At 50.2% G+C, this 27,434-nt stretch overlaps 1 protein-coding gene across 1 annotated transcript in view; it reads right to left on the bottom strand.

The window, feature by feature from the left end:
- The window catches only part of LOC144736546 (collagen alpha-3(VI) chain-like), a 41,041-nt gene that overhangs the window by 8,503 nt on the left and 5,104 nt on the right, over positions 1–27,434 (bottom strand). The window contains exons 3-21 of the mRNA XM_078619096.1: positions 26,940–27,280; positions 26,178–26,472; positions 23,767–24,107; positions 23,000–23,294; positions 20,589–20,929; positions 18,736–19,003; positions 17,649–17,983; positions 16,016–16,244; positions 14,285–14,442; positions 13,689–13,856; positions 13,124–13,355; positions 10,033–10,361; positions 9,578–9,821; positions 8,739–9,055; positions 7,886–8,099; positions 3,646–3,945; positions 2,546–2,877; positions 1,790–2,006; positions 32–345 (exon numbers count right to left, since the gene is read on the bottom strand). Coding sequence (XP_078475222.1) covers positions 32–345; positions 1,790–2,006; positions 2,546–2,877; positions 3,646–3,945; positions 7,886–8,099; positions 8,739–9,055; positions 9,578–9,821; positions 10,033–10,361; positions 13,124–13,355; positions 13,689–13,856; positions 14,285–14,442; positions 16,016–16,244; positions 17,649–17,983; positions 18,736–19,003; positions 20,589–20,929; positions 23,000–23,294; positions 23,767–24,107; positions 26,178–26,472; positions 26,940–27,280 — 5,270 coding nt within the window. The remainder of the gene's footprint in view (positions 1–31; positions 346–1,789; positions 2,007–2,545; positions 2,878–3,645; positions 3,946–7,885; positions 8,100–8,738; positions 9,056–9,577; positions 9,822–10,032; positions 10,362–13,123; positions 13,356–13,688; positions 13,857–14,284; positions 14,443–16,015; positions 16,245–17,648; positions 17,984–18,735; positions 19,004–20,588; positions 20,930–22,999; positions 23,295–23,766; positions 24,108–26,177; positions 26,473–26,939; positions 27,281–27,434) is intronic.

Genomic DNA, 27,434 nt, shown 5'->3' with positions numbered 1-27,434 from the left:
CATGAACCTCACAATGCCAAACGTTACTCACCTTGCTAACATCTGCAGGCTCCTTGGCCAGTAGATCGGTGATGGTGTAGGTGAGGGCCTTGCGAGTGTTTGTGGCGCCGCTCGTGGGCACGAGGACACTGCCCAGCTTGGTCTCCAGGTCCTTGGGCGAGTTGATCTCTGCCGGACCCACCAGCTTTTGGTAGTTGGCTCCGTAGCTCACGACGGACAGCCGCACGCTGTCGGGTGCCAGGTTCAGATGATGGGCAATGCCCACGATGAATGTCTTCACCACCTTGAGCTCATCGGCCGTGATGGTCGATGTGTCCACCACAAACACCACGCTCGCCTTTTCCTCTGCACGCACACACATTTTCTCATTTGTAATTTACAGTTTGTGGCAGCATGATCGGCAGACTTCTCACACAGACTCATGCATTAATATAATAAATGATGCCCGTAGGTTGGAGTTAGGTTTTGGTGTTTTCTTATTTACAGACATACAGAACCCAAAACGTAATTAACTTTTTATAGATACTTACCTGTGGTACAATAGAAAAGAGCACCCCCCTACCACAATGATGTATTTTTGTAACAAAAGGATAATTTGGACCTGTCTATGTAGCAGGCACGTATGTATGTTGAACTTATTTCCCACTGTACGTAGCCAACCGTGCTAATCCGAGGTGCGAGCACAGATCATCGACAGCTCCCTCCGACATCCACAGCTTTCTGCTCCTGTCTCTCTTTCGGTCACCTATCCCATTCCATCCCATCAACCTCATCCTCGTCACCTTAATCCCAGCCACCAATCATACGCATCATCACATCTCGGACCACATCTCCTCATCTCCCGCCACCAATCACAGATCTATTCTGGCCAATAGGTTGCTGGTGGGGCTGTTGTGAGTACCGTACTGGTAACCTAGTAACCACACCAGGTAGAGAAGTTCCGGGAGACGTGGGACTACCTCGCCACACGCAACCTTATGTCTGATTGCGGCTGTGGTGAACCCATGTATGCTGCTTGCTGGGGAGTAGCAGCGGGGATCTAAGATAACTGTGGGCCTGTTGTTTCAACTGCCACGCCAGGAGATCGAACTGACAACCTCCTCTGGATTGCAATTTCTGTTCACCTAGCCATTTTAGCCGCGGTGGCGAGATGTTAATGACCTCGCCTGGTATGCAAGAAGGAGGTCATGGCTTCGGTCCCGACTCTGACGTCTGCTGTATATTTGGAGTTTGCATGTCTCTCGCTATCCCCGTGGTCGTGTGGATATTTCTCCGGGTGGTCCGGGGGGTTTCCCTACAAATTTAGAATCGACGTGCATTTTAAGTATTTGGCTGTTAGAAATTATCCGCGTGATGATAAGCCACTTCGTTGAGCTATAATCTGTGGCCAGGTTGCTTCTAAAAAAGAGCTACATAGCTCAGTGGGCACCTACCTGGTAAAATAAAAAGAAAATAGTTAACAGTTTCATGACATAATTGTAGCAGCACCCCCTGATCTGCTGCACGCAGTGACCTGCGTGTTCCGAAAGATGAAAACGGCGTTCGGAAACCGCACCTTTGGCGTTGCCGGCATGCGGGCAACTGCCATCATTCAGAAGCTCGCTCAAGACTACGCAACACTGTGAATAGCCACAAGTGTCACCGCATCAACTTTCTCACTGCAGTGGACTCATGATGAACGTTCAATGTTTTTTTTTGTTCAGCACCCTTCTAACGGCTGGCCATGTTACGGCGCTATAGAGCTTGACGCTTTCGTTTATGCAGACAAAAGTGACAACGTGGAACTCACTTGTCTTGTAGACGAACTGGCCCAGGTTGAAGTTGAGGATGGACTGGAATGAGGACCAGGTCTTGACAAGGCGCGAGGAGGTGGCGATGCTGTTCAGCACCTTTGTGTCCTGGTACCCGCCCGACAGCACTACGTGACGCACCCCCAGCCCGTTCAGTGTCACCACCGACCCCGAAACATCGTCGGCTGGTTTGCCGCCAAGGATCGTCACCAGCATCTGCAGTACATCACCAGCGGGTCAACTTCAGCACCGCGTAATTACCACAACTGCATCGGTTTGAGAGTTCCAGTTTGTACAATGATCTGAGGATAAGAGACCCTGGTCCTCATTCCAGTCCATTCCTCAACTTCAACCTGGGCCAGTTCGTCTACAAGACAAGATCGTTCCTATTGGCTGCTCAATCTGCGGTACTCTTTTCGCGCAAGTTCCAATCAACCACGAGTAGACCGTACAGATCCTTGAATAGCTATAATTATCTAGAAAGAGAGGAAGATTAACTTTTTTGGCCCCAGAAAATACTCCTTCAAACTCTTTTGCCTCGAAGATCAGTAGACACTGGTTCCAGTTAGAGCATCACCCTCAGCAATGCAGATGTAATTCAGCTAATTTATGTACGTATATGTTGAACTTTTTCACACCATACGGAGCCAAATGCGCTAATCGGAGATGCGGGGGAAGGACAACAAACTAAAGACAAAAAGCAGTTAAATGGAGAGCTGTACACTTTTTCCCGTACAAAGGAAGACCGATCATACCGTGGGAGCTCCAAGCTGAATGCGGGAGCCCTTCTCAGACTTGAGGACGCTGTTGACCACCAGCTGCAGAGCTGCGCCCACATTGAGCGGCCCTCCAACCGGCGCCAACTTTTCTACGGCCGTCAGCAGCTCGGCCTTTCCGGAGAACGAGTTGAGGAAGATGTCCACTTTGGGAGTGCCCCCAATGGTCACGAGCGCAACACGCGTGTTGTCCGGCCCCACTTGCAGCCCCGCAATTATCTGGGAGACGATTGTCCGCACGGTCCCGAAGTCGGCCGACGAGATGCCGGAAGATCCGTCCACCACGAACACCACGTCACCGTAGCGATTGTCTGTAAAGTGGCGAGAATAACGATCGCGGCATGTCCCGTGGTACTCATGCACGTTGGCTAACTGATCCACTCTACAAACATCAGAAACAGGCAAGTGAAATTATTTGCTCAAAATCCTCATCCTGATGAGACCTATCAGAAAAAAGATACAGCCCTGCAATTGCTTTCTCACACCAGTGCTGATGAAAGACCATTGATTAAAGGAAGCTCTCGGGAGTCCCGACATCTTGACTGAAACAAGGGCAACTTGTCGATCGGCTGTAGTGTACCAATTTATACTGATGGGAAGAGGAATGTGGGTGTAGAATTTAACAAATAAAAAATCTTGCCCCATCGTTTCAACTGACGCCAGTAACAAAATAAATAACAATGGCAGTGCACCTCGGGCATCATCATTGCTTACCGCAAATGAACCACAATACCTTGCCGATCTTGTCAAGGACCATAAATCATCACATGAAACTCTGGTCATCCTCGCAGTGGCTTTTGGCTAAGCCATCAAACAAAGATGGCCAACGTATCGCACGTTTTCCGACGCACTTCTGCGGCAACCTGGAATGCTCTTCCGATATTAGGAAGTTACTGGAGCTACACACTTCTAAATCTAGATTTTAACTAATTTCTTTTGTACTGTTTTTGTGTTTAGTTTGTTGTCCTTCCCCCGCACCTCTGATTAGTACGGTTGGCTACGTACAGTGTGAAAGAAGCTCAACATACATACATCAAACCGACGCTTTTGTGCACATTTATCCAAACATCCTCACTCACCGATGTTATATGGTGACGGAACAGTCACCGGAACGACCGTGGTGACGGGAGCAGGCTTCGTTGTGGGTTTTGGAGTGGTCGGTGCTAGCGTAGTAGTCGTTGGTGCTTTTGTGGTTGTGGGTTTTGGAGTGGTCGGTGCTAGCGTAGTAGTCGTTGGTGCTTTTGTGGTTGTGGGTTTTGGAGTGGTCGGTGCTAGCGTAGTAGTCGTTGGTGCTTTTGTGGTTGTGGTAGTGGTTGTGGTAGTGGTTGTGGTAGTGGTCGTGGGAGCCTGCGTGGTCTTGGGTATCGGGACGACAGGCACTGTGAAATCAAGAAGACGCCATCACCATGGGGGGCAAGTAGAGAAGGGCACTCCTGAAGAGTAGGACAGGGATGGGCAAACTCGCGTTCTTTGGCCAAACTACATTTCATATTGTCTCCGGCGACACGACGCCTGCCACCTATGAAAGTATCTTAGCCGCACTCGTAAAGTGCTAGGTAAAGGTGAAGCCCAGTAATTGCTTGTTCATGCCACTTCTGGAGGAAGGGCCCATCGAGAGGGTATTCTACAATGGCCAGACATCTTGGTTGAGGTATACCCACACTTTACCCCACTAGAGGCAGCCTGCTGATTGACTAGGCAATCTGGTAATAGAGGGAATTATTATTTGTTTCTTTCGGTTAAGTCACGTCTAAAGATAAAATAATAAATTAAATTAAATAATAGAATACGACGTTTCGATTGCAACACAAGCAATCATCATCAGGTATAATGAAATAGCGACAAAATCTAACCAGAAAACTATAGACAGACATATTAGCAGACAGATATCACCAAGATACATAGCGAGAGCAACACAGGTAACAGAGAGGGGTGATCGTCTCTGTGGGGTGGCCTTAAATAGACAGAGGGGGGGGCGGAGGCAGAGAGAGGGAGGAGGGTTAGAGAACAAATTAGCATATCAATGAGTGGTCAACAGACGTGGTGCTGCGAATGCGATGGCACGGCAAGCAAGCCTGAAAATCAGGAGGACACACTAAAATGAAATAACCTAGTAAAATATCGAAATGTAATGTAATACAACACAGAGGGTCGGTCAACACACAATTAACGCATAGCCTGGTTGATTACGTATTTCAAAGATTGCTAAGTTAGAATTTAAGTGTGAACAATCTAAAGAGAGGACACAGGCAGAGAAAACAAGTCGCCAGAGAGAGAGAAAAAAGATAAGCTTAAAACTTCCCCGTAGAAGTGGTTCAATCTTAATTTTAGAACTTTCGTGACTGCAGGAATAATTATTTGTTTCTTTCGGTTAAGTCACGTCTAAAGATAAAATAATAAATTTAATTAAATAATAGAATACGACGTTTCGATTGCAACACAAGCAATCATCATCAGGTATAATGAAATAGCGACAAAATCTAACCAGAAAACTATAGACAGACATATTAGCAGACAGATATCACCAAGATACATAGCGAGAGCAACACAGGTAACAGAGAGGGGTGATCGTCTCTGTGGGGTGGCCTTAAATAGACAGAGGGGGGGCGGAGGCAGAGAGAGGGAGGAGGGTTAGAGAACAAATTAGCATATCAATGAGTGGTCAACAGACGTGGTGCTGCGAATGCGATGGCACGGCAAGCAAGCCTGAAAATCAGGAGGACACACTAAAATGAAATAACCTAGTAAATATCGAAATGTAATGTAATACAACACAGAGGGTCGGTCAACACACAATTAACGCATAGCCTGGTTGATTATGTATTTCAAAGATTGCTAAGTTAGAATTTAAGTGTGAACAATCTAAAGAGAGGACACAGGCAGAGAAAACATGTATCTTGGTGATATCTGTCTGCTAATATGTCTGTCTATAGTTTTCTGGTTAGATTTTGTCGCTATTTCATTATACCTGATGATGATTGCTTGTGTTGCAATCGAAACGTCGTATTCTATTATTTAATTTAATTTATTATTTTATCTTTAGACGTGACTTAACCGAAATAAACAAATAATTATTCCTGCAGTCACGAAAGTTCTAAAATTAAGATTGAACCACTTCTACGGGGAAGTTTTAAGCTTATCTTTTTTCTCTCTCTCTGGCGACTTGTTTTCTCTGCCTGTGTCCTTTCTTTAGATTGTTCACACTTAAATTCTAACTTAGCAATCTTTGAAATACGTAATCAACCAGGCTATGCGTTAATTGTGTGTTGACCGACCCTCTGTGTTGTATTACATTACATTTCGATATTTTACTAGGTTATTTCATTTTAGTGTGTCCTCCTGATTTTCAGGCTTGCTTGCCGTGCCATCGCATTCGCAGCACCACGTCTGTTGACCACTCATTGATATGCTAATTTGTTCTCTAACCCTCCTCCCTCTCTCTTCCTCCGCCCCCCCTCTGTCTATTTAAGGCCACCCCACAGAGACGATCACCCCTCTCTGTTACCTGTGTTGCTCTCGCTATGTATCTTGGTGATATCTGTCTGCTAATATGTCTGTCTATAGTTTTCTGGTTAGATTTTGTCGCTATTTCATTATACCTGATGATGATTGCTTGTGTTGCAATCGAAACGTCGTATTCTATCATTTAATTTAATTTATTATTTTATCTTTAGACGTGACTTAACCGAAAGAAACAAATAATTATTCCTGCAGTCACGAAAGTTCTAAAATTAAGATTGAACCACTTCTACGGGGAAGTTTTAAGCTTATCTTTTTTCTCTCTCTCTGGCGACTTGTTTTCTCTGCCTGTGTCCTCTCTTTAGATTGTTCACACTTAAATTCTAACTTAGCAATCTTTGAAATACGTAATCAACCAGGCTATGCGTTAATTGTGTGTTGACCGACCCTCTGTGTTGTATTACATTACATTTCGATATTTTACTAGGTTATTTCATTTTAGTGTGTCCTCCTGATTTTCAGGCTTGCTTGCCGTGCCATCGCATTCGCAGCACCACGTCTGTTGACCACTCATTGATATGCTAATTTGTTCTCTAACCCTCCTCCCTCTCTCTGCCTCCGCCCCCCCTCTGTCTATTTAAGGCCACCCCACAGAGACGATCACCCCTCTCTGTTACCTGTGTTGCTCTCGCTATGTATCTTGGTGATATCTGTCTGCTAATATGTCTGTCTATAGTTTTCTGGTTAGATTTTGTCGCTATTTCATTATACCTGATGATGATTGCTTGTGTTGCAATCGAAACGTCGTATTCTATTATTTAATTTAATTTATTATTTTATCTTTAGACGTGACTTAACCGAAAGAAACAAATAATTATTCCTGCAGTCACGAAAGTTCTAAAATTAAGAATAGAGGGAATTGTGTTCGAGCTGGCATTGTGTATGTAATTCGAGAATGCTCGTTCATCAATGGGCAGAGCACTCCAGAGTGCTTTTCTTTTGAACAAATTATGAGCAGCCCAGAACACGTCATCGTAACAGGAGCTTTTGGTCCGAGGAGCTTCTTCGCTGAGCGTTAGGTCGTGGGGGCGTGTCACAATCCAGCCAATTGGACGAGGGTGGCGCCCTACCTTCCTGTGAGCTCTCGATTCGCAGATGCAACGCGCGTACTCATTGGCTGAGCGGACCCATGACGTCACACTGCTGTTGCGAGGCTCTCGGCGTCCTCACACAAAGTTCAACCAGAGAGCCAACGTCCGCCAAGTAACACAACCACCATGGCAGAGCACTTTGGCCCAATCAATGCACCCCGGCTGTCTTTTAGGTCGTTTTGAGCACACAGTAAACACGTCCCAGACTTAGCTTGATCAGAGTTTAGTGTCAAGTAAGGTGAGGTTTGTTTGTATTTTGAAGCCTTTTTCAGCTCCCAGTACGGAACATCTTCCCGACCCCTGATGCACACTCCCATGGTGGCTAGATGTTAGCTACCTCACCTGGTATTCAGGAGGTTGTGGGTTCGACTCTGATTCCTTTATATTTAGAGTTTGTATAATCTCCCCGTGGTCACGTGGATTTTGCTCTGGGTCCTCCAGTTTTTTCCCTCCACATTCAGAATCAACATCATGCGTTTAGAGTATTTGGCTGCAATACATTTGCACATGATAAGCCACTTCGTTGAGCTATAATTTTTGATAGCCAGGTCGCTGCTGAAAAATATCTATATAGCTCGGTGGGCCTTTCCTGGTTAAATAAACATCGTTCAGTTTCGTTTCGGAATGGTTGCAAGCGATGCAAGGTACTTTGAGTTGCAAAGACATAGCCCCCTCTATGAATGCAAATCCTCATCTTTCAACCACGTACCCGTGAAGAAGAGACTGCTGATGATCTTGTAATAGCTGTTGAGGATGGTGCTGGATTCCGTGAACTGGAACCAGTGAGACGAGGTGCTGACGACGGTGTCGAGCTGGGACGACTTGTGGCCCACACCCGTTATCGTGATCCCGCGCTCTCGCAGCAGTTGCACCGCCCCCGTTACGTCGTCGTCCGACTTCCCCCCGGAAATGATGAAAATGCTCTGCATGACACCGATTCCGACACGCCAACATCAGACCCGCCGTACATTTCCACGTGATGATAAGCCACTTGGTTGAGCTGAAATGTGTGATAGCCAGGTCGCTTTCTTAAAAATATTCATATAGCTCAGTGGGCCTTACCTGGTAATATAAAAAATTGCTTAGTTTATGCCGCTCATTGTGTCTTGTAGGGTTACCATCGTTGTATGTTTTTCTCAGCATTGTACTCTCCGCGAGGCATAGCGTTTCCCTTGTAATTCGTGAGGGGTAGGTTCTGGAGACACTCGTGAATCGCAAATTTCACGGGCAATGATATTGACCTATTTTTATTATTTTACCAGGTAAGGCCCACTAAGCTATTTACTCGTTTTCAGAAGCAACGTGGCCACAATTTATAGCTCAGCGAAGTGGCTTTTTCACATGGAAAATTATAGCGACCGAATACTCTAAACGCTGTTGATTCTAAATGTCGAGGGAAAAATCAGAGGACCTGGAGAAAAAACATGCAACCATGGGAAGAACATGCAAACTCCAAATATGTAGCCGTCAGGGTCGGGATCGAACCCACGACCTCTTGTATACCAGGTGAGGTAGTTAACATCTCCCCACCGTGGCGTGTAGTATCGGCACGTTGCACACACCTGGGAGAGCTTGGCGGTGGTGGTTTCCTTGTAGATGTTGCTAAGGACGTAGGTGAGCGACGCACCCAGGTTCCGTGGCCCCGAGACCTTCTGGATGTTGACGATAGTCTGCGTGAGGCTGTTGACGTCTTTCTGATTGCCCAAAGGTACCTCGAGGCGACCCGCGCCGCCGATCTGGTAGACGGCCACCCGCAGAGAGCCCCCTATGTAGTAGTAATGGGTGATGATCCGTTCCACAAACTTCTTGATCAAGTGGAACGTCTGCTGCTCCACACTTGTCGAGCCATCGATCAGGAACACGAGGTCGCCGGAGACCACTGCCAGGGCGGGGTGACACACACGGGAACCGGGGGTTAATTTTCAGTTGCATTCAGGGTACAGCTGTGACAATCTTGTGTGATCTGTATTGAACTCAGGTGTGCTGCAGGTGTGGACTATGATACAGGTGTGCTGTAGGCGTGGTCTATGACCCAGGAGTACTGTAGGTGTGGTGTCTAACACGGGCATGGTATATTTGCCCTGGTTATTTGAAGGACAAACAAATTATTTTGGCACTCAGTAGGCTATGCCTAAAATCGATAGCCCTGAATTACTGGTAGTTCGTAATGGGAACATTTATCTGCCGGAGACCAAATAGAAGTTGTTGTACTTCATACGTTGCACCTCCGATTAGCACGGTTGGCTATGAACGGTGCGAAAGAAGTTCAACATACACACATTATATATATACGACCCCTTCCGGTAGCGGCGGAGTCTGAAAGCAACTTGCGAGTGCCGCCCATTTTCCTTGCAAGCGAAGGGTTAGAAATCCGGGCCTCTCGGGGGGGCGGGGGTCTCACCGGGCCGGAAGATGTACTTGACGAGGCTGGTGACGACGACGTTGCTGAGCCCCTTGTAGTCCGTCACCGTGAAGGAGTGCAGAGCGTACGGGAACGACGCCACGCCCTGGATCAGGGCCTGGTCCACGCCAGATCCCACGCCCACCACGAAGAGGCGCACGCCGCTCGCCTGGAGCTGCGCCGCAGCCTTGGCCGCGTTGTCGGCCGACGCTCCGCCCGTCAGCAGGATCCCCACCTGGGTACGCTGCACGCACAGAGGTCGCGAGGTCACCGTGTGCGTGTGGGCCAATTGTATGTATGTATGTTGATGTACGTCTGTTTGCTGAACTTCTTTCACACCACCGAACGTAGCCGACCATGCCAATTGGAGCACGAAAGCACAAAACCCAAAGCGGACGATGGGAAAGGGCCCCCCCGCCCGACGGCTGGAGGATCCCTACAGGACCAGGACGCACCTGTATGCCAGCGTCGACTGCTTGCGAGAAGTAGGTCGTGTAGCCCAAGGAGAGCGCCGCGCCCACGTTCCTGGCCCCGCCCACAGCTTTGAGCTGGGAGATGGCAGCGACGAGGGTGCTCCTCTCGGAGTACGCGTCGAACTGGAAGGCGGCGACGGGCGCGCCGCCCACCTGCACGACCGCCACGCGCACTGTGTAGCGCCCCACCTGCAGGTAGGAGAGCACCTGCACGAGAAACGCCTTGAGGGACACAAAGCCGGCCTCGCCCAGCGTGGCCGAGCTGTCCAGGTAGAAGACGATGTCGGCGTACTGGGCGCCGCGCGTCACGCCTGTCGGTAGCAAGGTGGATGGGGGGGGTGGTGGAGGGAGGACAGGGAGGGGTACGCTGAGCACGTGGTGGGGGGGGGGACGCACATCTCGTTTGGTGGAGCTGTTGCATCTCCCGTCCTGTGCTCTCATTGTGTTCGGCCCTCGTGTATGTATGCACGCACGTTGAACTTCGTTCGCGCCGTACGTAGCCGACCGTGCTAATTGGAGGTGCAACGGCGAGGTGGTTCAGGAGCTCGATGCAAATGTCGAGGTCCGCTGCTGGCCACGACGAGAGGGCTTCAGCAGAGAAAGAATTCGTGTCGTGTCATAAGAATAGGTTTGACCCTTTCTGGCAATAAAACAGGTGGTGTTAAGATGTTCAAACACCACATATAAACCTTTTACAAGGAATCATGTGCTGCATTAATCACACGTACTTGTGGTGAACATGCAATCAAACATCCTCTGATAATGTAGTCTCAAAAACAATTCAGACCTTATTGGTGACCCCGTGCCCCTATAAATCTCAACATTCATCCTACAAAGTCCCACCACAAGGGAGAAACACAAATAGACAAAAAAAACATGTTGTTGCCCGTATTGAAACGGCTGTACGCCGTATGGACATGAGAACTCAATTTCCCTGCACAAGAATATGTGATGCCGCTGCCGCAAAGCCGTACGGCCGGCGCCCCATCTACGACCTCGCCACCACCAAGCGACGGGGCCGACCCCGCTTCCCCCTCACCGCCCCCCACATAAACACACCCCCACACATTTCCCCCCCATAGAGTTCCGAGGGGAGGTCACCTGGCCGGTAGGTTTTCACCCGAAAGCCCTCATAGGGATAATCTTCACGGTTTCCTGCGGCCAGGGAATTGAGCGATCTCCCCCAATGCTAATTCGCACCGCGGCGCTGTGGCCTGGGTTGAGATTGCATGGTCACGGCGGGGGCTGTCCAGCCACCATGGTTGAAACGCACCCCCCACACACACCTATCGGCAAGGCAGGCAGGGGTCCGCAGCCACGAACGAAGGGAGAAGCCAGGGGGGCGGCTGATTGGCATAGCCGTGCAGCAGCCCACGGCGAGCCCTTTGTTATGGAAACCGCAGCTGATTAGCATAGCAAAGGCGCACGTGGACCAGCGCCGCAACCAGCGGGGGCCCATTGTTAGGGAAACCGGGAATCCGGCTGAACCGGTACGGCGACCTTATTGGCCGAGAAGGCCCTCGGGTCGGCTGTCTTTGATGTAGGTTAACGATAAAAGGGGAGCGCAGACAGGTAGAGCTTTTTCTTGCTCATGAAGTCAGCCCTCGGGACGGTCTCCAGTTCGGCCACTCGAGCGTCCGTGTGACGCGTCGAGGTGAGCAGGGAGGACGAGCTCGCCGGAGTGCCGTACGCATCGAATTGTGAGTAATAATAAGAGGGAAAGAGAGTGGTGAGATTTGGTCTACAAACAGAGTATTGAGATTTAGTCTAAAAACCAAAGCAGCTTAGATCGTATCAAACTAGATAAATCGGGTACAGACCATCGGGAAATAGTGTAAGCCTGCCTCGCCGATTTCTACTGACTCAACAGTGGCTCACAGTCGGCCGGTAATAAATAGTTAATAACTAACCACAGTCTCGTGTGGATTCTACGAGTGTGTTGAAAGCGCGTGGTGCTGTGTGTGTGCGCTCGTAACGTGGGTGGTGGGTGTTTTTGCGGGTGTGCGCTCCGTTCTGTCGCCGTGGAGACTCGTGCTGCGTGAAGGCTCACACCCACCGTAAACACCTGTTCCATGGCCCCTTTAAACGAGCGTTATTACCCGCTCGCGGCGGCCGCGCGTGTGCGAGCAACGTCATTCGCCCTCCGACCCCTGACCCCCCGTTCAGAGCGTGTGATTGCTGCGCGGGGCTGTGTGAGGGAAGGCACGCGGAGGGTGTTTGAATGGACAAAGTGGCTAAGGGGCCAGCCGAGAGGTATGTCTCACAGAGAGGAATCGGGGGGCAGTAGCCCCTACAAATACGGAGTAAACTATACGTGTTGACACGGCATGGATTGGTGCCAGAAAGATGTGGCCACTACTTTAGCATATTGACACAAGACAGAGAGTAAAGTGGAAACAAATGACGAAATGATAATTGTTTTTTTACCCTTCCATCTGGCAAGGAGTCATGTTTGCATAGACCACAATACCTGCAGTCATAATGCAAACAAAAAACACAACTCTGATAATGTGCACTGTCCTTGAAGTTGATTGGTCTATACCCGAGACAGCTTTCCTTAGAGCCTAGTCTCACATGGGTTGGACCAGATGACGCCAAAAGACGACAAAATCTACAGGCCTATCTGCCCCATGGATCGTGATGACGACAATGATATAGCCGATCATCGATTAGCCAGCGGCTTCAGTGGGAAGGGGGTGCCGAATATGCAAAAACGCCGAATAATCACTACATCATTATTAAAAAAAACATGTCATGTACATTCTTGATGTTTTGTATATGTTTTTTGGTGATTTAAAATAGTTTACTATACAAAAATAAATAACCTTCTGTAAAAAGTTACTCTTCTGACTGTACCCTACTTACCACTCCAATCTCGAAGACTCTGCATGGGGTAATGTATGCACTACGCTTTAGTTTCAACAACCATGAGTTTGACGATCGCCGGACTGGGCTACAGCCTTTGGAGAGATGTTGACAGTTTCGCCGGATCGGCCCGGGACCGCCGGACAATGCTTGGAAGCAGCCGGATAATCGCCCGGTCGGATAATCGATGATCAACTGTAGTTCTCACCTGTATAGAGCGAGGTGTGGAGGATCCTGCCCAGTGCGAGTGGCAACACCTGTGCACCGCCCGACAGCTTGTAGTAGTGCAGATTGAAGGGCGTGCTAACGAGGCCGCCCAGCTGAGCCAGTGCCAGCCCGCCCAGGTCCAGCACCAGGACCCGCACGCCAGACGCCTTGAGCGCGTACAGCGCCTGGGACGGCTCGTCCGTGGAGGGGCCCGCCATGAACAGCACCACCACCTGCGCATGGAGGTCGTTGCAGTCGTCGAGGTGAGAGAGAGGTGCTCCGGTAAGAATTGTGAGGGGCTCCGTGCGCGTGAGCCGATGGGCCGCGGGTAATAAACGGTGTTCACACGCGAACGTTAAGGACGTCGAAGGTGACCCTTTTTGATTTCTTTGTTGTTGCCACTTGCTGACCCCGTGCCCCTACTGGACGTGTCCTGACTTGTGGTTGAATCAAATATTGGGGGGGGGCGGGGGGCGGCCACCTGACCGATCGGCCGCACCCCCTGTATCGATAACGTCCTGACTACCCCCACCGGCTGTCGGTGTGGTGTGACCGGTCGCGCTCACCTGGTTGACGCCGGCGTCGCCGCGCCCGCCCTTGGCCGCCGACAGCACCGTGCCGCCCACGAAGCTCACCGCCTTGCCCAGGTTGCGTCCGCCGGCGCCTGACAGCTGCTGCACGGACTGCAGCTTGGCGAGCACCGCAGCCACGTCCGTGCCCTGGTCCAGGTAGAGCTGCACGGGGCGCGCGGGGAGCGGGGGGGGGGGGCGACACGAGTTTGCACGGGTGCTGGGCCTCCCCTAGGTGGACTCGGGCTCAAATGAGTACCCCGGTGCGGTGTGTGAACATCGCCACTGGGGGAGACAAAGGCGGCCAGGCGTGGTGCTGGCCACCCACCCCCTCGTGTGCCGTGCCAGCCTTTATAGGTGCTCGCTAACAGCACTTGCCCCTTGATGCATTGCTGCTGGAGTCATGCGCTTTTACATCATCTAGATTAAAAACATCTCTTCAGATCGAATTTTGGTGTTGTGTCTGTTGTCCTTCCCCCGCACCATCCGATTTTCATGGTTGGCTACGTATGGTGGTGCGAAAGAAGTTCAACACACACGCACACACACGCACACACACACGCACACACACACGCACACACACACGCGCGTACCTCAACGGTGACATCGCCAGCGAACTGGACAAACGCGACGCGCAGGACACCTCCACCGCCCTGCACGTAGAGGAGCAGGTGGGACACGAAGGCCCTGACGGCCCCCCACGCAGCGCCCAGAGAGCCGTCCACCATGAACACCAAGTCCAGGGAAATCGCTGTGGGGGGGGGGAGAAGACGAGGGAGAGACGGAAGACAACGGGAGGACATGGGGGAGTGAAGAATGGCGATGAGTGATTTGGAGAGACACAGGAGCGCAGCTGGGAATGTTGAACTTGCCGAATAAACCTTGCAGTCACGAAAACTTCAAATCCGGAATTAATGTTGAACTTATTTTCGCAGTGCACGTAGCTAAACCGCGACAATCGGAGGTGTGCGTGAAGGACGACAAATTGAACACAGAAAGCAGTTCTAAAGGAAGGAAATAGCAGGAGGCTGCGCTGGTGGATAAGATCGACGTTCTTCCCTCGTTACACGTCCACTCAATACGCAGAATGTCCCTTTCGAACGCAACTTGTAAATTCGGGAACGAAATTGATGTTACGTTAAATTCGAATTAACGGCATTTTGAATCTCTTAAATGAGAAAAAATACAAATGCTTTCGGGGAGTCGGGGGGGGGGGGGGGAAATAAATCGAACGATTGGAACGGCCTATCGTTTTTCCGAACGTGCATTTCGTGCCTCTCCCGGTGGGTTTTGCGCGTGGGAATTTTTTCCACGCCGCGCTGGGGTTTCCCGAGTTATTGCAGCCGAAGCTCGGCCTCGTTTTGGTTGCGTCCCCTCGTGCCTATCACGCCCGTGTACCTCCGATTAGCACGGTCGGTTGCGTAGGGCAGCGAAGGAAGTTGAACATAGCGTACTGCACTGTGCAGGGGTTCACCCTTTGTTTGAACGTTTCTTCGGTGAATGTCACAGCGGTGTCTCGTGAAAGCGTACCGTGTCAACCCATCACGGTTCACCTCGTATTGTTGTGCGGAGAAATTAGGTTTTCAGGTCCGTATGGCGTACAGCCGTTTCAATGCGGGCAAACCACGTAGTGGTGGATTTGCGAAACGACGTTAATAGGGGGCGTCGTTTATCTGGGCATTACTGCACTATGAATTATTTATCGTAAGACTTTCGATTTCCCATTAAACATGTGCTTCAAAAAGGTTTGCATGCATTTTCAAGTGTCGTTTTATTACAACTCAGAGCCAAAACGTTTTCCATAGGAACGCTACTCCAGTTGTATATTGAACACTGATGGGAAAACAGGCTTCAACGTACGGAATCTATTCACTTTGCAGGCAAATTTTCACGAACGTATCTGTCCCGTATATCGAGGCACGCCCGTATCTTCCTCCGCGGCCCCAAGGCTTCGTTCCCACGTTGGCGAGTTGTTAACTACCTCGCCTGGTCTACAGCAAGTCGTGGGTTCAATCTCCATGCTGATGCCTGCTGTATATTTGGAGTTTGCGTGTTCTTCCCATGGCCGTATGGATTTTTTTCCGGGCCCTCCGGTTCCCCCCACCCCACATTTAGAATCCACGTGCATTTAGAGTATTTGTCTGTTCTAAATGTTCACATGATGATGATATAAATGTCCGGCACGATGATGATAACCCACTCCCTCTGGCCATCCATCATCCGCGATGGGCCAGGTCGCTTCCGAAAAGGAGCTACGTCGCTCAGTTGACACCTACCAATGAAAATAACAACAACATAGTCACGAACAAAAATACGTCCCTCACCTGGTCTGACGATGACGGATGTGACCTGGCCGGCGATGCCCAACAGCTGCCCGTAGCCGCCCACGGCGTAGAGGTGCATGCCGATGGGGTCGCTGGGCAGGCGCTGCAGGTCGAGCAGCTGGAAGGCGCCGATGCCGACGACGAAGGAGCGCACCCCTTGGGCTCGCATCAGCCCACGGTACTGGGCGACGGCGTCAGACGATGCACCGCCCGTGATGATGACCAGCACCTGCGGGCAGAGTGGGAGCGGCGGTGGGAATGGTCAGCGGACAGCGGCAGCACCAGGGGGCAGCAACGGCATCTGGAGCAGCAGCAGCATTATCGCCAGCAGGAGCAGCACGACATTTGACACAATGTGGTGTCGCTGCCATGTCAGCAGTCTGTCAATACACTGCAGGCACGCTGGTCACTGCAGGTTGAGGTGGGTGCCCCGGGTGTCGTGGTTTCGACGTTTTTTTATTGGCCACGATAGTCTCCTTACTTGACTTGACGATGTCAAGACTTGACGATGTGCGTATGTTTAACTTATTGTATGTGTGTGTATGTTGAACTTAGTGTATGTGTGTGTATGTTGAACTTAGTGTATGTGTGTGTATGTTGAACTTAGTGTATGTGTGTGTATGTTGAACTTAGTGTATGTATGTGCGTATGTTGAATTTAGTGTATGTATGTGCGTATGTTGAACTTAGTGTATGTGTGTGTATGTTGAACTTAGTGTATGTGTGTGTATGTTGAACTTAGTGTATGTATGTGCGTATGTTCAAGTAAGTGTATGTATGTGCGTATGTTCAACTTAGTGTATGTGTGTGTATGTTGAACTTAGTGTATGTATGTGTATGTTGAACTTAGTGTATGTATGTGCGTATGTTGAATGTAGTGTATGTATGTGCGTATGTTGAATTTAGTGTATGTGTGTGCGTGTGTTGAACTTATTTCGCACCACCGCACGTAGCCAACCGCGCCAATCCGAGGTGCGGAGGAAGGACAACAACAACAAAGCAGTTCTTAAGAAATGTGTTTTCAATCTAGATAAAAAAAACAATCGATGATCATCTACTGATGCATGTGGATTGATGCTGCATTCGACCACACGCTGCTGCATTAGCCCGAGGACAGCGTTCCAGTCGAAATGTGTTTGATGTCTTATTTAATCATGTAACCTAAATTATGGACATTCTGTCAGCCTGACTCTGAATTGCGGCCTCACCCGAGTCAGACTTGGAGAGTTGTTGTTACAATCACAGAACACCTGAAGACGATTGCTTGTGTTGCGATCGAAACGTCGTGATATTCTTTGACATTTTCTATCTACGTGGCTTTCTCGAAAGACCCATAGAATATGTAAATTCCTGCAGTCATGAAAACTTTAAGTCAAGATTTAGTCACAGACCATTCACCACAATCGTCGTGTCCACCGGCACTTACCGTCATCATCCTTGCAGCGCGAACGAAAACCGCCATCGTCACCGCCAACCACAGAACCCCCCGTCAATCACGTCCCACCCCCTGTCAATCACATTCCCCCCTCCCCTGTCAATCACGGACCACCCCCCCCCCCGTCAATCACGGACCCCCCCGGTCAATAACGGACTCCCACCCCACCCCTCCCCACCACTCCCCCACGTTGCTTCACCTGCGGGACTCCATCTCCGGCCCTGCCGCCCTCTGCCTGCGAGAACCCGGTCGCGAGCACGAACTGCACGGTGGCGCCGATGGCCCTGCTGCCACCGTGCGCGGACACCTTCCCCACGGCGGCGACCACCTCCTGCTGGCTGGAGAACTGCCCCAGCTTGAACTCGGAGCTCTGCTTGCCGCTCAGCTGCACCAGCCCCACGCGGACCTGTGCCGCCCCGACGCTGAGGCCCTGCACGATCTGCGCAACGAAGCCCTTGATGAGCGCGAAGTCGGCGGCCGCGACGCCGGCCGAGCCGTCGATGGCGAAGATCACGTCCAGCTTGGCGAACGGACCTGGCGGTGGAGATAGCGACGGCAGTGATGAAGACGTTTTTTTTTCTTACAAAGCGGCAAGCGACGGGGGAGAAGGAGGGGGTACAGATGAGCACCGTAGACTTTCGCGACCAATATCATCCATAATAGAGTTTTTTTTGGGTTAGATTGCGTAAATATATAAATGTGTCGTTTCAACCCGCCACCACCCGACACAGCCAACTAGTAAGGGTTGTCACCAGAACCGGCCCTAGACCTTTAGGGGCCCTAAGCAAAATTTGGTTGGAGGCCCCTTTGATGTATGATTTTTTTCACCCACTTGCTCGCAGTGACTCTAGGGGGCCCTCTGCTGGACACGGGGCCCTTTGCAATTGCAAGGGTCGCTTAGTGGCTGGGCCGGCTCTGGTTGTCACGTAAATAGAACGTGGCCAATTCGTCACTAGTACAGCACGCACCGGTTGTGTGTTGGAAAGCAAAGCCAAGTACGACGTTCCGCTAGTTGTAATTACTGGCGAGACGTCGTACTCAGATTGTAGATGTTCAAGTTCATTTGTTAGGTATAGCCCTATGAGCCATGCAGCTCTTAAGTCGGGTGCGACCTCAACAAACAAAATATGAACACAGAACATCTTAAAGCGACAACGCGTAACAGAAACATCCTGGAATAAACCAGCAAATATTTTTTTAAAAACCCGTTATGGCTTAGGGGAAAGGGAAGGTGGTTGATGACGACGACGATGCCGAGAGCCGGCGGGCACAGTGCGATCACTCACCGGGCGGTGGCGTCGGCGCCGGGGTCTTGGCCTCCTGCACGACGGTGCAGACGGTGGAGGTGAGCGCCGTGATGATGGAGTCGAGGCCTGCGAAGTCGGTGGCGTGGAACATGTGCTTGTCGACGGGCGTAGACGCCATGATGGCCAGCTCTTTGCGGTCCGCCTTGCCCACGCCCACGGAGAAGATGACGATGCCACTCGACTTCACCTCGTCCGAGGGGTCCTTCACCTTGTCGTTGGCCTCGCCGTCTGTCACCAGCACCAAGATCTGAGCGGGCGGGGGGGGGGAGATACGGCAGCATCGGCATAATCAATCGTCATCATTATCTCATACCGATCGTAATTATTGTCATCGTCATCATCATATATGACCATTGACAACAACATTATCATCATCATCTAACACAGCATCATCATTACATCAATCATTGGGAAGGAGATACGGCAGTATTGGCATAATCAATCGTTATCATTATCCCATACCGATCGTAATTATTGTCATCAACATCATCATATATGATCATCGACAACAACATTATCCTCATCTAACACATCATCATCATTACATCAATCATTGGGGGGGGGGCAAGGGAGATATGGCAGTATAGACATATCCAATCGTCATCATTATCCCATACTGATAATAATTATTGTCATAATCGTCATCATATCATATGATCACCAACATCATCGTCGAACACTGTGCATCTTCATTACATCAATCATCATGGGAGGGGGGGGGGAGATAAACTTGTATCGGCATAATCAATCGCACCAGAGACTCGTTTAAGGCTGAGTTCAACAAGAGGGATGGCCGGCCCTGGACTGGTTCAGAATATCACCACCGGTCATGGTCGTGAGTGGGAATCGAACTTTGGTAGCGAGGCTCATAACGCAGTTCGCTAAACCATGAGCGCCACACTGCTCCCCAGCAGCCTCAATGCACTGTTATATCAGCAATGCAGTCCGTGACAACCCATTCTCATCATCGTCACCATCAGCATTATCACCACCACCACCTCCCCGCATGTCCCAAGAGGGCCGTCCAAAAATGACGTCACGCGATTTTGGACGATTTTTAACCCCCCCCCCGCTTCGTCACACGACGTCACAAAAAGTCAGACCCCCCCTCAAATATGACGTCAGAAAGCTCTGCCCCTCCCCCCTCCAAAAAAATAAAACATGCTTCAAATCGCTTTACACTATTGTCATTGTAGTGCGCATTTAATGTGGCGCTGCACTCTGATGTTGTAGGAGAAAACATTTATTTAAAAGTCTATTTTATTAAGCAGAACGTGTTGTCTATATTTATTTAAAGTTGCGCATTTTGATGTGACGTCACATTTCTCAACCCCCCCCCCCGTCACACATCGTCACAAATGTCTGACCCCCCCACCCCCCCAGGTGCGTGACGTCATTTATGGACGGCCCCAAGGCAATACAAGGATACAGCTTATCCCAGAGCGCCATGCACGAGTCAAGCATCTTCAGAATTAGAGTTGCCATCTGTCTCTGCCGGCTTTGACCCGAAGTAGTTCAGGAATTGGCATCGGCGTTCGGGTGGCGGGAATTTATTTGTACCTAGAATGTTGGTCCCGGTCACACAGGACACGAGCACGGTTTCGCTCACAGACCTCTTCCTGACTGAGAAATGCGTTCGTGTGCGTGTGTGTGTCGAGCTTTTTTCGCACCATACGTAGCCAACCGGGCTAACCGGAGGTGCGACAAAAAAAGGTGGTAAATCGTATTCCAGTGCTTCTTCCCAATTGTGTATGAGGGGTGGAGGGAGTCCCATTATAATGATCAAATCTTTCCCTGCTTGCCTCCGGTGACACTCCCATCGCGAGGCTCACCTTGCCGACGCCGGGGCGTCCCTGGCTCTTGAAGAGCTGCAGAGTGTGCCGCAGCGCCGCTCCGGTGAACGTGAATCCGCGCATGTATTTGGTGCCCTGGATGGCGTCCTTGAGCTTCCCCTTGTCCGCGTACTGCCCCAGGTCGAACTCCGTCTTGATCTTGGGGCTCCTCATGTTGCCGCTGTACTGCACCATGCCCACGCGAACCTTGTCCTTGCCGATGTCCAGCTTGTCCACCAGCTTGGCGAGGAACTTGAGCACCAGCTGAAAGTTGCCGGCCCCCACGCTGCTGGAGCCGTCCACCAGCAGGTATACGTCGGCCGTCTGCTTGTCGCTGCACTCTGTGAGTGCCACAGTGGGGGCAGCAAGGGTCAGGGCGGTGGCTAACCCGGCATCTCTTCCCGAGACACGTATGAGGCCCTTCAATAAACAATCGCACGTGGCTCTATCGAAGGTGGGGGGGGGGATAGCGTAGAACGTGCTGTCAAAAGTAGCAAAGATTAATGGTTTAAAGTTTTACAGTCTGCTCTCCTATAATGCGGTCATTGTGTTGCTGAAGAACACCACATTGTGGAAAAATCGCGTTATAATAAATGATATAAAACATAGGGGTAAAGCACAGTCCACGACAACACGTGAGATGCGTTACGTAGGCCGAACAAAGACTGAGACGCGCAGGTAGCATCTAGAAGCATCCAGCAGCATCCCAATGCCTTGTGTGCGACGCTATGCTAAGGCAGCCGTACGACCACTTATTCTTACTTACCCAAAGTAGTTCCACCCCCTCTAATCAAAGTTCCATTGATTAGAGGGGGGTGAGAGTTGGAGAGGCGGGGGGGGGGGGCAAACGTTACATTCGTCGAGGGCAGAACATTGTGGAGGAGCCCCGGTGTGGCTCCAGACCAGGGAGGTCCTGCGCAGATGCCATATTCGCTGTTTATCTGCTAGAGCATAGGCGTAGGGGAATGTAAACAGGACCTACCTACATCTTGCTTCATTGACCTGGTCAAGGCCTACGATACCATCAATAGTCCAGTGCTCTCTAGCGTCGCTGACACCCTCTGCTCACAATCGTTAAGGACTTTCATTATGGTAGACAGGCCCCTGGCTGGGAGTTTGAGCCGTTCCCTGTTCACCTTGCGATGTCCTCTTACCCAAACACGATTTAACATCTTCTCTGACCATGTCGTTCGAGAGGCTACCCATGGCTGTATTGGATGAATTTCCGTGTAGTACAGATATAATGGGATAATGATGTATGCCTAGGTGCGGTGAGGTGGTGGTTCTGTATTGGTCAATCTAGTTATATATGTTGATCCAATAATCGCTGCTCACTCTCAAAATGAGTTGGAGGCTCGTCTGATGAACCTGGAGCATGCCACTAATATGTGAGGTCTTACCATACTTCCCACAAAAACAAAGGACCTTCCAGGGTATTTTCTGTATGCCTCTGTGTCAGTGGTGGCTCCTGCAAAATATCTCAGGGGGGGCAAATGTCTGGATGATTGATAAGGATAAGGTCCACCCATGCAATGGATAAATTAACAGCTTAAGCATGTAAAGGCAACTTCACTTCTTTAATATTAATGAAAAATAAAGTGACTCTTACAATACATCTTGTTTGTTTCTATACTCACTATTAAAACAAACCACTCGAGTTTCTTTTATTAAAGATTCCACTAGGTGGCGACAAATTATATTGTTGGATGAAACGTGCTTACGTATGATGACGTAAGCACGTATGATGACGTAAGCACGTTAGGGCGAGCCCTCCCAGAAGCCATAGAAAATGCATTGCAGCGCCCCCGTTCGAAAAAAAACATCTTTGAATGTAAGTCTATGAGACCACTCGGGGCGATTCTCAGCTGGAGGGAAATCGCCCAAAAAGAGGCGGTACTCCACAGAACGTAGCATGACGCTGATTGGACTATATCCAGAGGCACAGTGACGTCTAGCGTGACTCTGTGGTTGAATGACATTGGTGGTGCGTCGCCCAATCGCCCTAATGAAGAAACCGCCCCTGCTCTGTGTGAGTCTCTCTCTCTGCTTGTGTGTCTGTCTGTGGATCTCCGTGTCTATGTTCCGTCTTTCTCTCAAATGTAGCAATTTTTGGAAGAACGTCATCAACCAGGTGGAGTGTTGACTGTTGTATTGGCCGACTCTCTGTGTTGTATTCATTATATTTCCAAGTTTACTATGTTTGTTTTCTCTTTCATTTGTACCTGATGATGGTTGCTTGTGTTGCAATCGAAACGTCGTATTCTACTATTAAAAATGTATTTCTACGTCACTTTACCGAAAGAACCAAAGAGTAATTCCTGCAGTCACGAAAGATTCGAATCTATTTAGAATAAACTGACTTGAGAAAATGCGTTTTCAATGCGAGACGGCGCCGCACAGACCACCCGCACCTTTACTCGGCAAGGCGACGGCCTGGGTCGCCGCAGTCACCGGCACCGCAACCTTGGCCTCCTGCGCGACGGTGCAGACGGTGGAGGTGAGCGCCGTGATGATGGAGTCGAGGCCTGTGAAGTCGGTGGCGTGGAACATGTGCTTGTCGACGGGCGGAGACGCCATGATGGCCAGCTCTTTGCGGTCCGCCTTGCCCACGCCCACGGAGAAGAGGACGATGCCGCTCGACTTCACCTCGTCTGAGGGGTTCTTCACCTTGTCGTTGGCCTCGCCGTCTGTCACCAGCACCAAGATCTGAGCCGGGGGGGGGGGGGAGATACGGCAGCATCGGCATAATCAATCGTTATCATTATCTCATACCGATCGCAATTATTGTCATCGTCATCATCATATATCACCATTGACAACAACATTATCATCATCTAACACAGCATCATCATTACATCAATCCTTGGGAAGGAGATACGGCAGTATTTGCATAATCAATCGTTATTATTATTATCCCATACCGGTCTTAATTATTGTCATCGTCATCTTATTGTCTGATCATCATCCTGAGAAAGCTCCCAGCACGTGCAGAAAAAACGTCGGACCTGTTTCTAAGCGACGTTCTTTACTACACTAAAAGCACACCAGAGAGCAACGAATGGCACGTGTGGCATTGTCGCTTTGTGACGTCACGGGTCTACGCTTGTATTCATTTGTGAATGTGGATTTGCGAGCTTTTGTCTTGGATCCCTTCACACCCTGTCCTCTGCGTTCTCACCTTGCCGACGCCGGGGCGTCCCTGGCTCTTGAAGAGCTGCAGAGTGTGCTGCAGCGCCGCTCCGGTGAATGTGAATCCGCGCATGTATTTGGTGCCCTCGATGGCGGCCTTGAGCTTCCCCTTGTCCGCGTACTGCCCCATATCGAACTCCGTCTTGATCTTGGGGCTCCTCATGTTGCCGCTGTACTGCACCATGCCCACGCGGACCTTGTCCTTGCCGATGTCCAGCTTGTCCACCAGCTTGGCGAGGAACTTGAGCACCAGCTGAAAGTTGCCAGCTCCCACGCTGCTAGAGCCGTCCACCAGGAGGTAGACGTCGGCCGTCTGCTTGTCGCTGCACTCTGTGAGTGCCACAGTGGGGGCAGCAAGGGTCAGGGCGGTGGCTAACCCGGCATCTCTTCCCGAGACACGTATGAGGCCCTTCAATAAACAATCGCACGTGGCTCTATCGAAGGTGGGGGGGGGGGGCGGATAGCGTAGAACGTGCTGTCAAAAGTAGCAAAGATTAATGGTTGAAAGTTTTACAATCTGCTCTCCTATAATGCGGTCGTTGTGTTGCTGAAGAACACCACATTGTGGAAAAATCGCGTTATAATAAATGATATATAACATAGGGGTAAAGCACAGTCCACGACAACACGTGAGATGCGTTACGTAGGCCGAACAAAGACTGAGACGCGCAGGTAGCATCTAAAAGCATCCAGCAGCATCCCAATGCCTTGTGTGCGACGCTATGCTAAGGCTGCCGTACGACCACTTATTCTTACTTACCCAAAGTAGTTCAACCCCCTCTAATCAAAGTTCCATTGATTAGAGGGGGGTGAGAGTTGGAGAGGCGGGGGGGGCAAACGTTACATTCGTCGAGGGCAGAACATTGTGGAGGGGCCCCGGTGTGGCTCCAGACCAGGGAGGTCCTGCGCAGAGGCCATATTCGCTGTTTATCTGCTAGAGCATAGGCGTAGGGGAATCTAAACAGGACCTACCTACATCTTGCTTCATTGACCTGGTCAAGGCCTACGATACCATCAATAGTCCAGTGCTCTCTGGGGTCGCTGACACCCTCTGCTCACAATCGTTAAGGACTTTCATTATGGTAGGCAGGCCCCTGGCTGGGAGTTTGAGCCGTTCCCTGTTCACCTTGCGATGTCCTCTTACCCAAACACGATTTAACATCTTCTCTGAACATGTCGTTCGAGAGGCTACCCATGGCTGTATTGGATGAATTTCCGTGTAGTACAGATATAATGGGATAATGATGTATGCCTAGGTGCGGTGAGGTGGTGGTTCTGTATTGGTCAATCTAGTTATATATGTTGATCCAATAATCGCTGCTCACTCTCAAAATGAGTTGGAGGCTCGTCTGATGAACCTGGAGCATGCCACTAATATGTGAGATCTTACCATACTTCCCACAAAAACAAAGGACCTTCCAGGGTATTTTCTGTATGCCTCTGTGTCAGTGGTGGCTCCTGCAAAATCTCTCAGGGGGGGCAAATGTCTGGATGATTGATAAGGATAAGGTCCACCCAGGCAATGGATAAATTAACAGCTTAAGCATGTAAAGGCAACTTCACTTCTTTAATATTAATAAAAAATAAAGTGACTCTTACAATACATCTTGTTTGTTTCTATACTCACTATAAAACAAACCACTCAAGTTTCTTTTATTAAAGATTCCACTAGGTGGCGACAAATTATATTGTTGGATGAAACGTGCTTACGTATGATGACGTAAGCACGTATGATGACGTAAGCACGTTAGGGCGAGCCCTCCCGGATGCCATAGAGAATGCATTTCAGCGCCCCCGTTCGAAAAAAAACATCTTTGAATGTAAGTCTATGGGACCACTCGGGGAAATTCTCAGCTGGAGGGAAATCGCCCAAAAAGAGGCGGTACTCCACAGAACGTAGCATGACGCTGATTGGACTATATCCAGAGGCACAGTGACGTCTAGCGTGACTCTGTGGTTGAATGACATTGGTGGTGCATCCCCCAATCGCCCTAATGAATAAACCGCCCCTGCTCTGTGTGAGTCTCTCTCTCTGCTTGTGTGTCTGTCTGTGGATCTCCGTGTCTATGTTCTGTCTCTCTCTCAAATGTAGCAATTTTTGGAAGAACGTCATCAACCAGGTGGAGTGTTGACTGTTGTATTGGCCGACTCTCTGTGTTGTATTCATTATATTTCCAAGTTTACTATGTTTGTTTTCTCTTTCATTTGTACCTGATGATGGTTGCTTGTGTTGCAATCGAAACGTCGTATTCTATTATTAAAAATGTATTTCTACGTCACTTTACCGAATGAACCAAAGAGTAATTCCTGCAGTCACGAAAGCTTCGAATCTATTTAGAATAAACTGACTTGAGAAAATGCGTTTTCAATGCGAGACGGCGCCACACAGACCACCCACACCTTTACTCGGCAAGGCGACGGCCTGGGTCGCCGCAGTCACCGGCACCGCCACCTTGGCTTCCTGCGCGACGGTGCAGACGGTGGAGGTGAGCGCCGTGATGATGGAGTCGAGGCCTGTGAAGTCGGTGGCGTGGAACATGTGCTTGTCGACGGGCGGAGACGCCATGATGGCCAGCTCTTTGCGGTCCGCCTTGCCCACGCCCACGGAGAAGAGGACGATGCCGCTCGACTTCACCTCGTCTGAGGGGTTCTTCACCTTGTCGTTGGCCTCGCCGTCTGTCACCAGCACCAAGATCTGAGCCGGGGGGGGGGGAGATATGGCAGCATCGGCATAATCAATCGTTATCATTATCTCATACCGATCGTAATTAGTGTCATCATCATATATCACCATTGACAACAACATTATCATCATCTAACACAGCATCATCATTACATCAATCATTGGGAAGGAGATACGGCAGTATTGGCATAATCAATCGTTATTATTATTATTATCCCATACCGGTCTTAATTATTGTCATCGTCATCATATCGTCTGATCATCATCCTGAGAAAGCTCCCAGCACGTGCAGAAAAAACGTCGGACCTGTTTCTAAGCGACGTTCTTTACTACACTAAAAGCACACCAGAGAGCAACGAATGGCACGTGTGGCATTGTCGCTTTGTGACGTCACGGGTCTACGCTTGTATTCATTTGTGAATGTGGATTTGCGAGCTTTTGTCTTGGATCCCTTCACACCCTGTCCTCTGCGTTCTCACCTTGCCGACGCCGGGGCGTCCCTGGCTCTTGAAGAGCTGCAGAGTGTGCTGCAGCGCCGCTCCGGTGAACGTGAATCCGCGCATGTATTTGGTGCCCTCGATGGCGGCCTTGAGTTTCCCCTTGTCCGCGTACTGCCCCAGGTCGAACTCCGTCTTGATCTTGGGGCTCCTCATGTTGCCGCTGTACTGCACCATGCCCACGCGGACCTTGTCCTTGCCGATGTCCAGCTTGTCCACCAGCTTGGCGAGGAACTTGAGCACCAGCTGAAAGTTGCCAGCCCCCACGCTGCTAGAGCCGTCCACCAGGAGGTAGACGTCGGCCGTCTGCTTGTTGCTGCAGTCTGTGAGTGCCACAGTGGGGGCAGCAAGGGTCAGGGCAGTGGCCAACCCGGCATCTCTTCCCGAGACACGTGTAAGGCCCTTTAATAAACAATCGCACTTGGCTCTATCGAAGGGGGGGGGGATAGCGTAGAACGTGCTGTCAAAAGTAGCAAA

This window comes from Lampetra planeri, chromosome 61 (assembly GCF_965212315.1).
Source record: "Lampetra planeri chromosome 61, kcLamPlan1.2.h2, whole genome shotgun sequence".
NCBI lineage: Eukaryota > Metazoa > Chordata > Hyperoartia > Petromyzontiformes > Petromyzontidae > Lampetra > Lampetra planeri.
The sequence above is the reverse complement of the archived record's forward strand: the minus strand, read 5'-3'. Positions and strand labels throughout refer to the sequence as shown.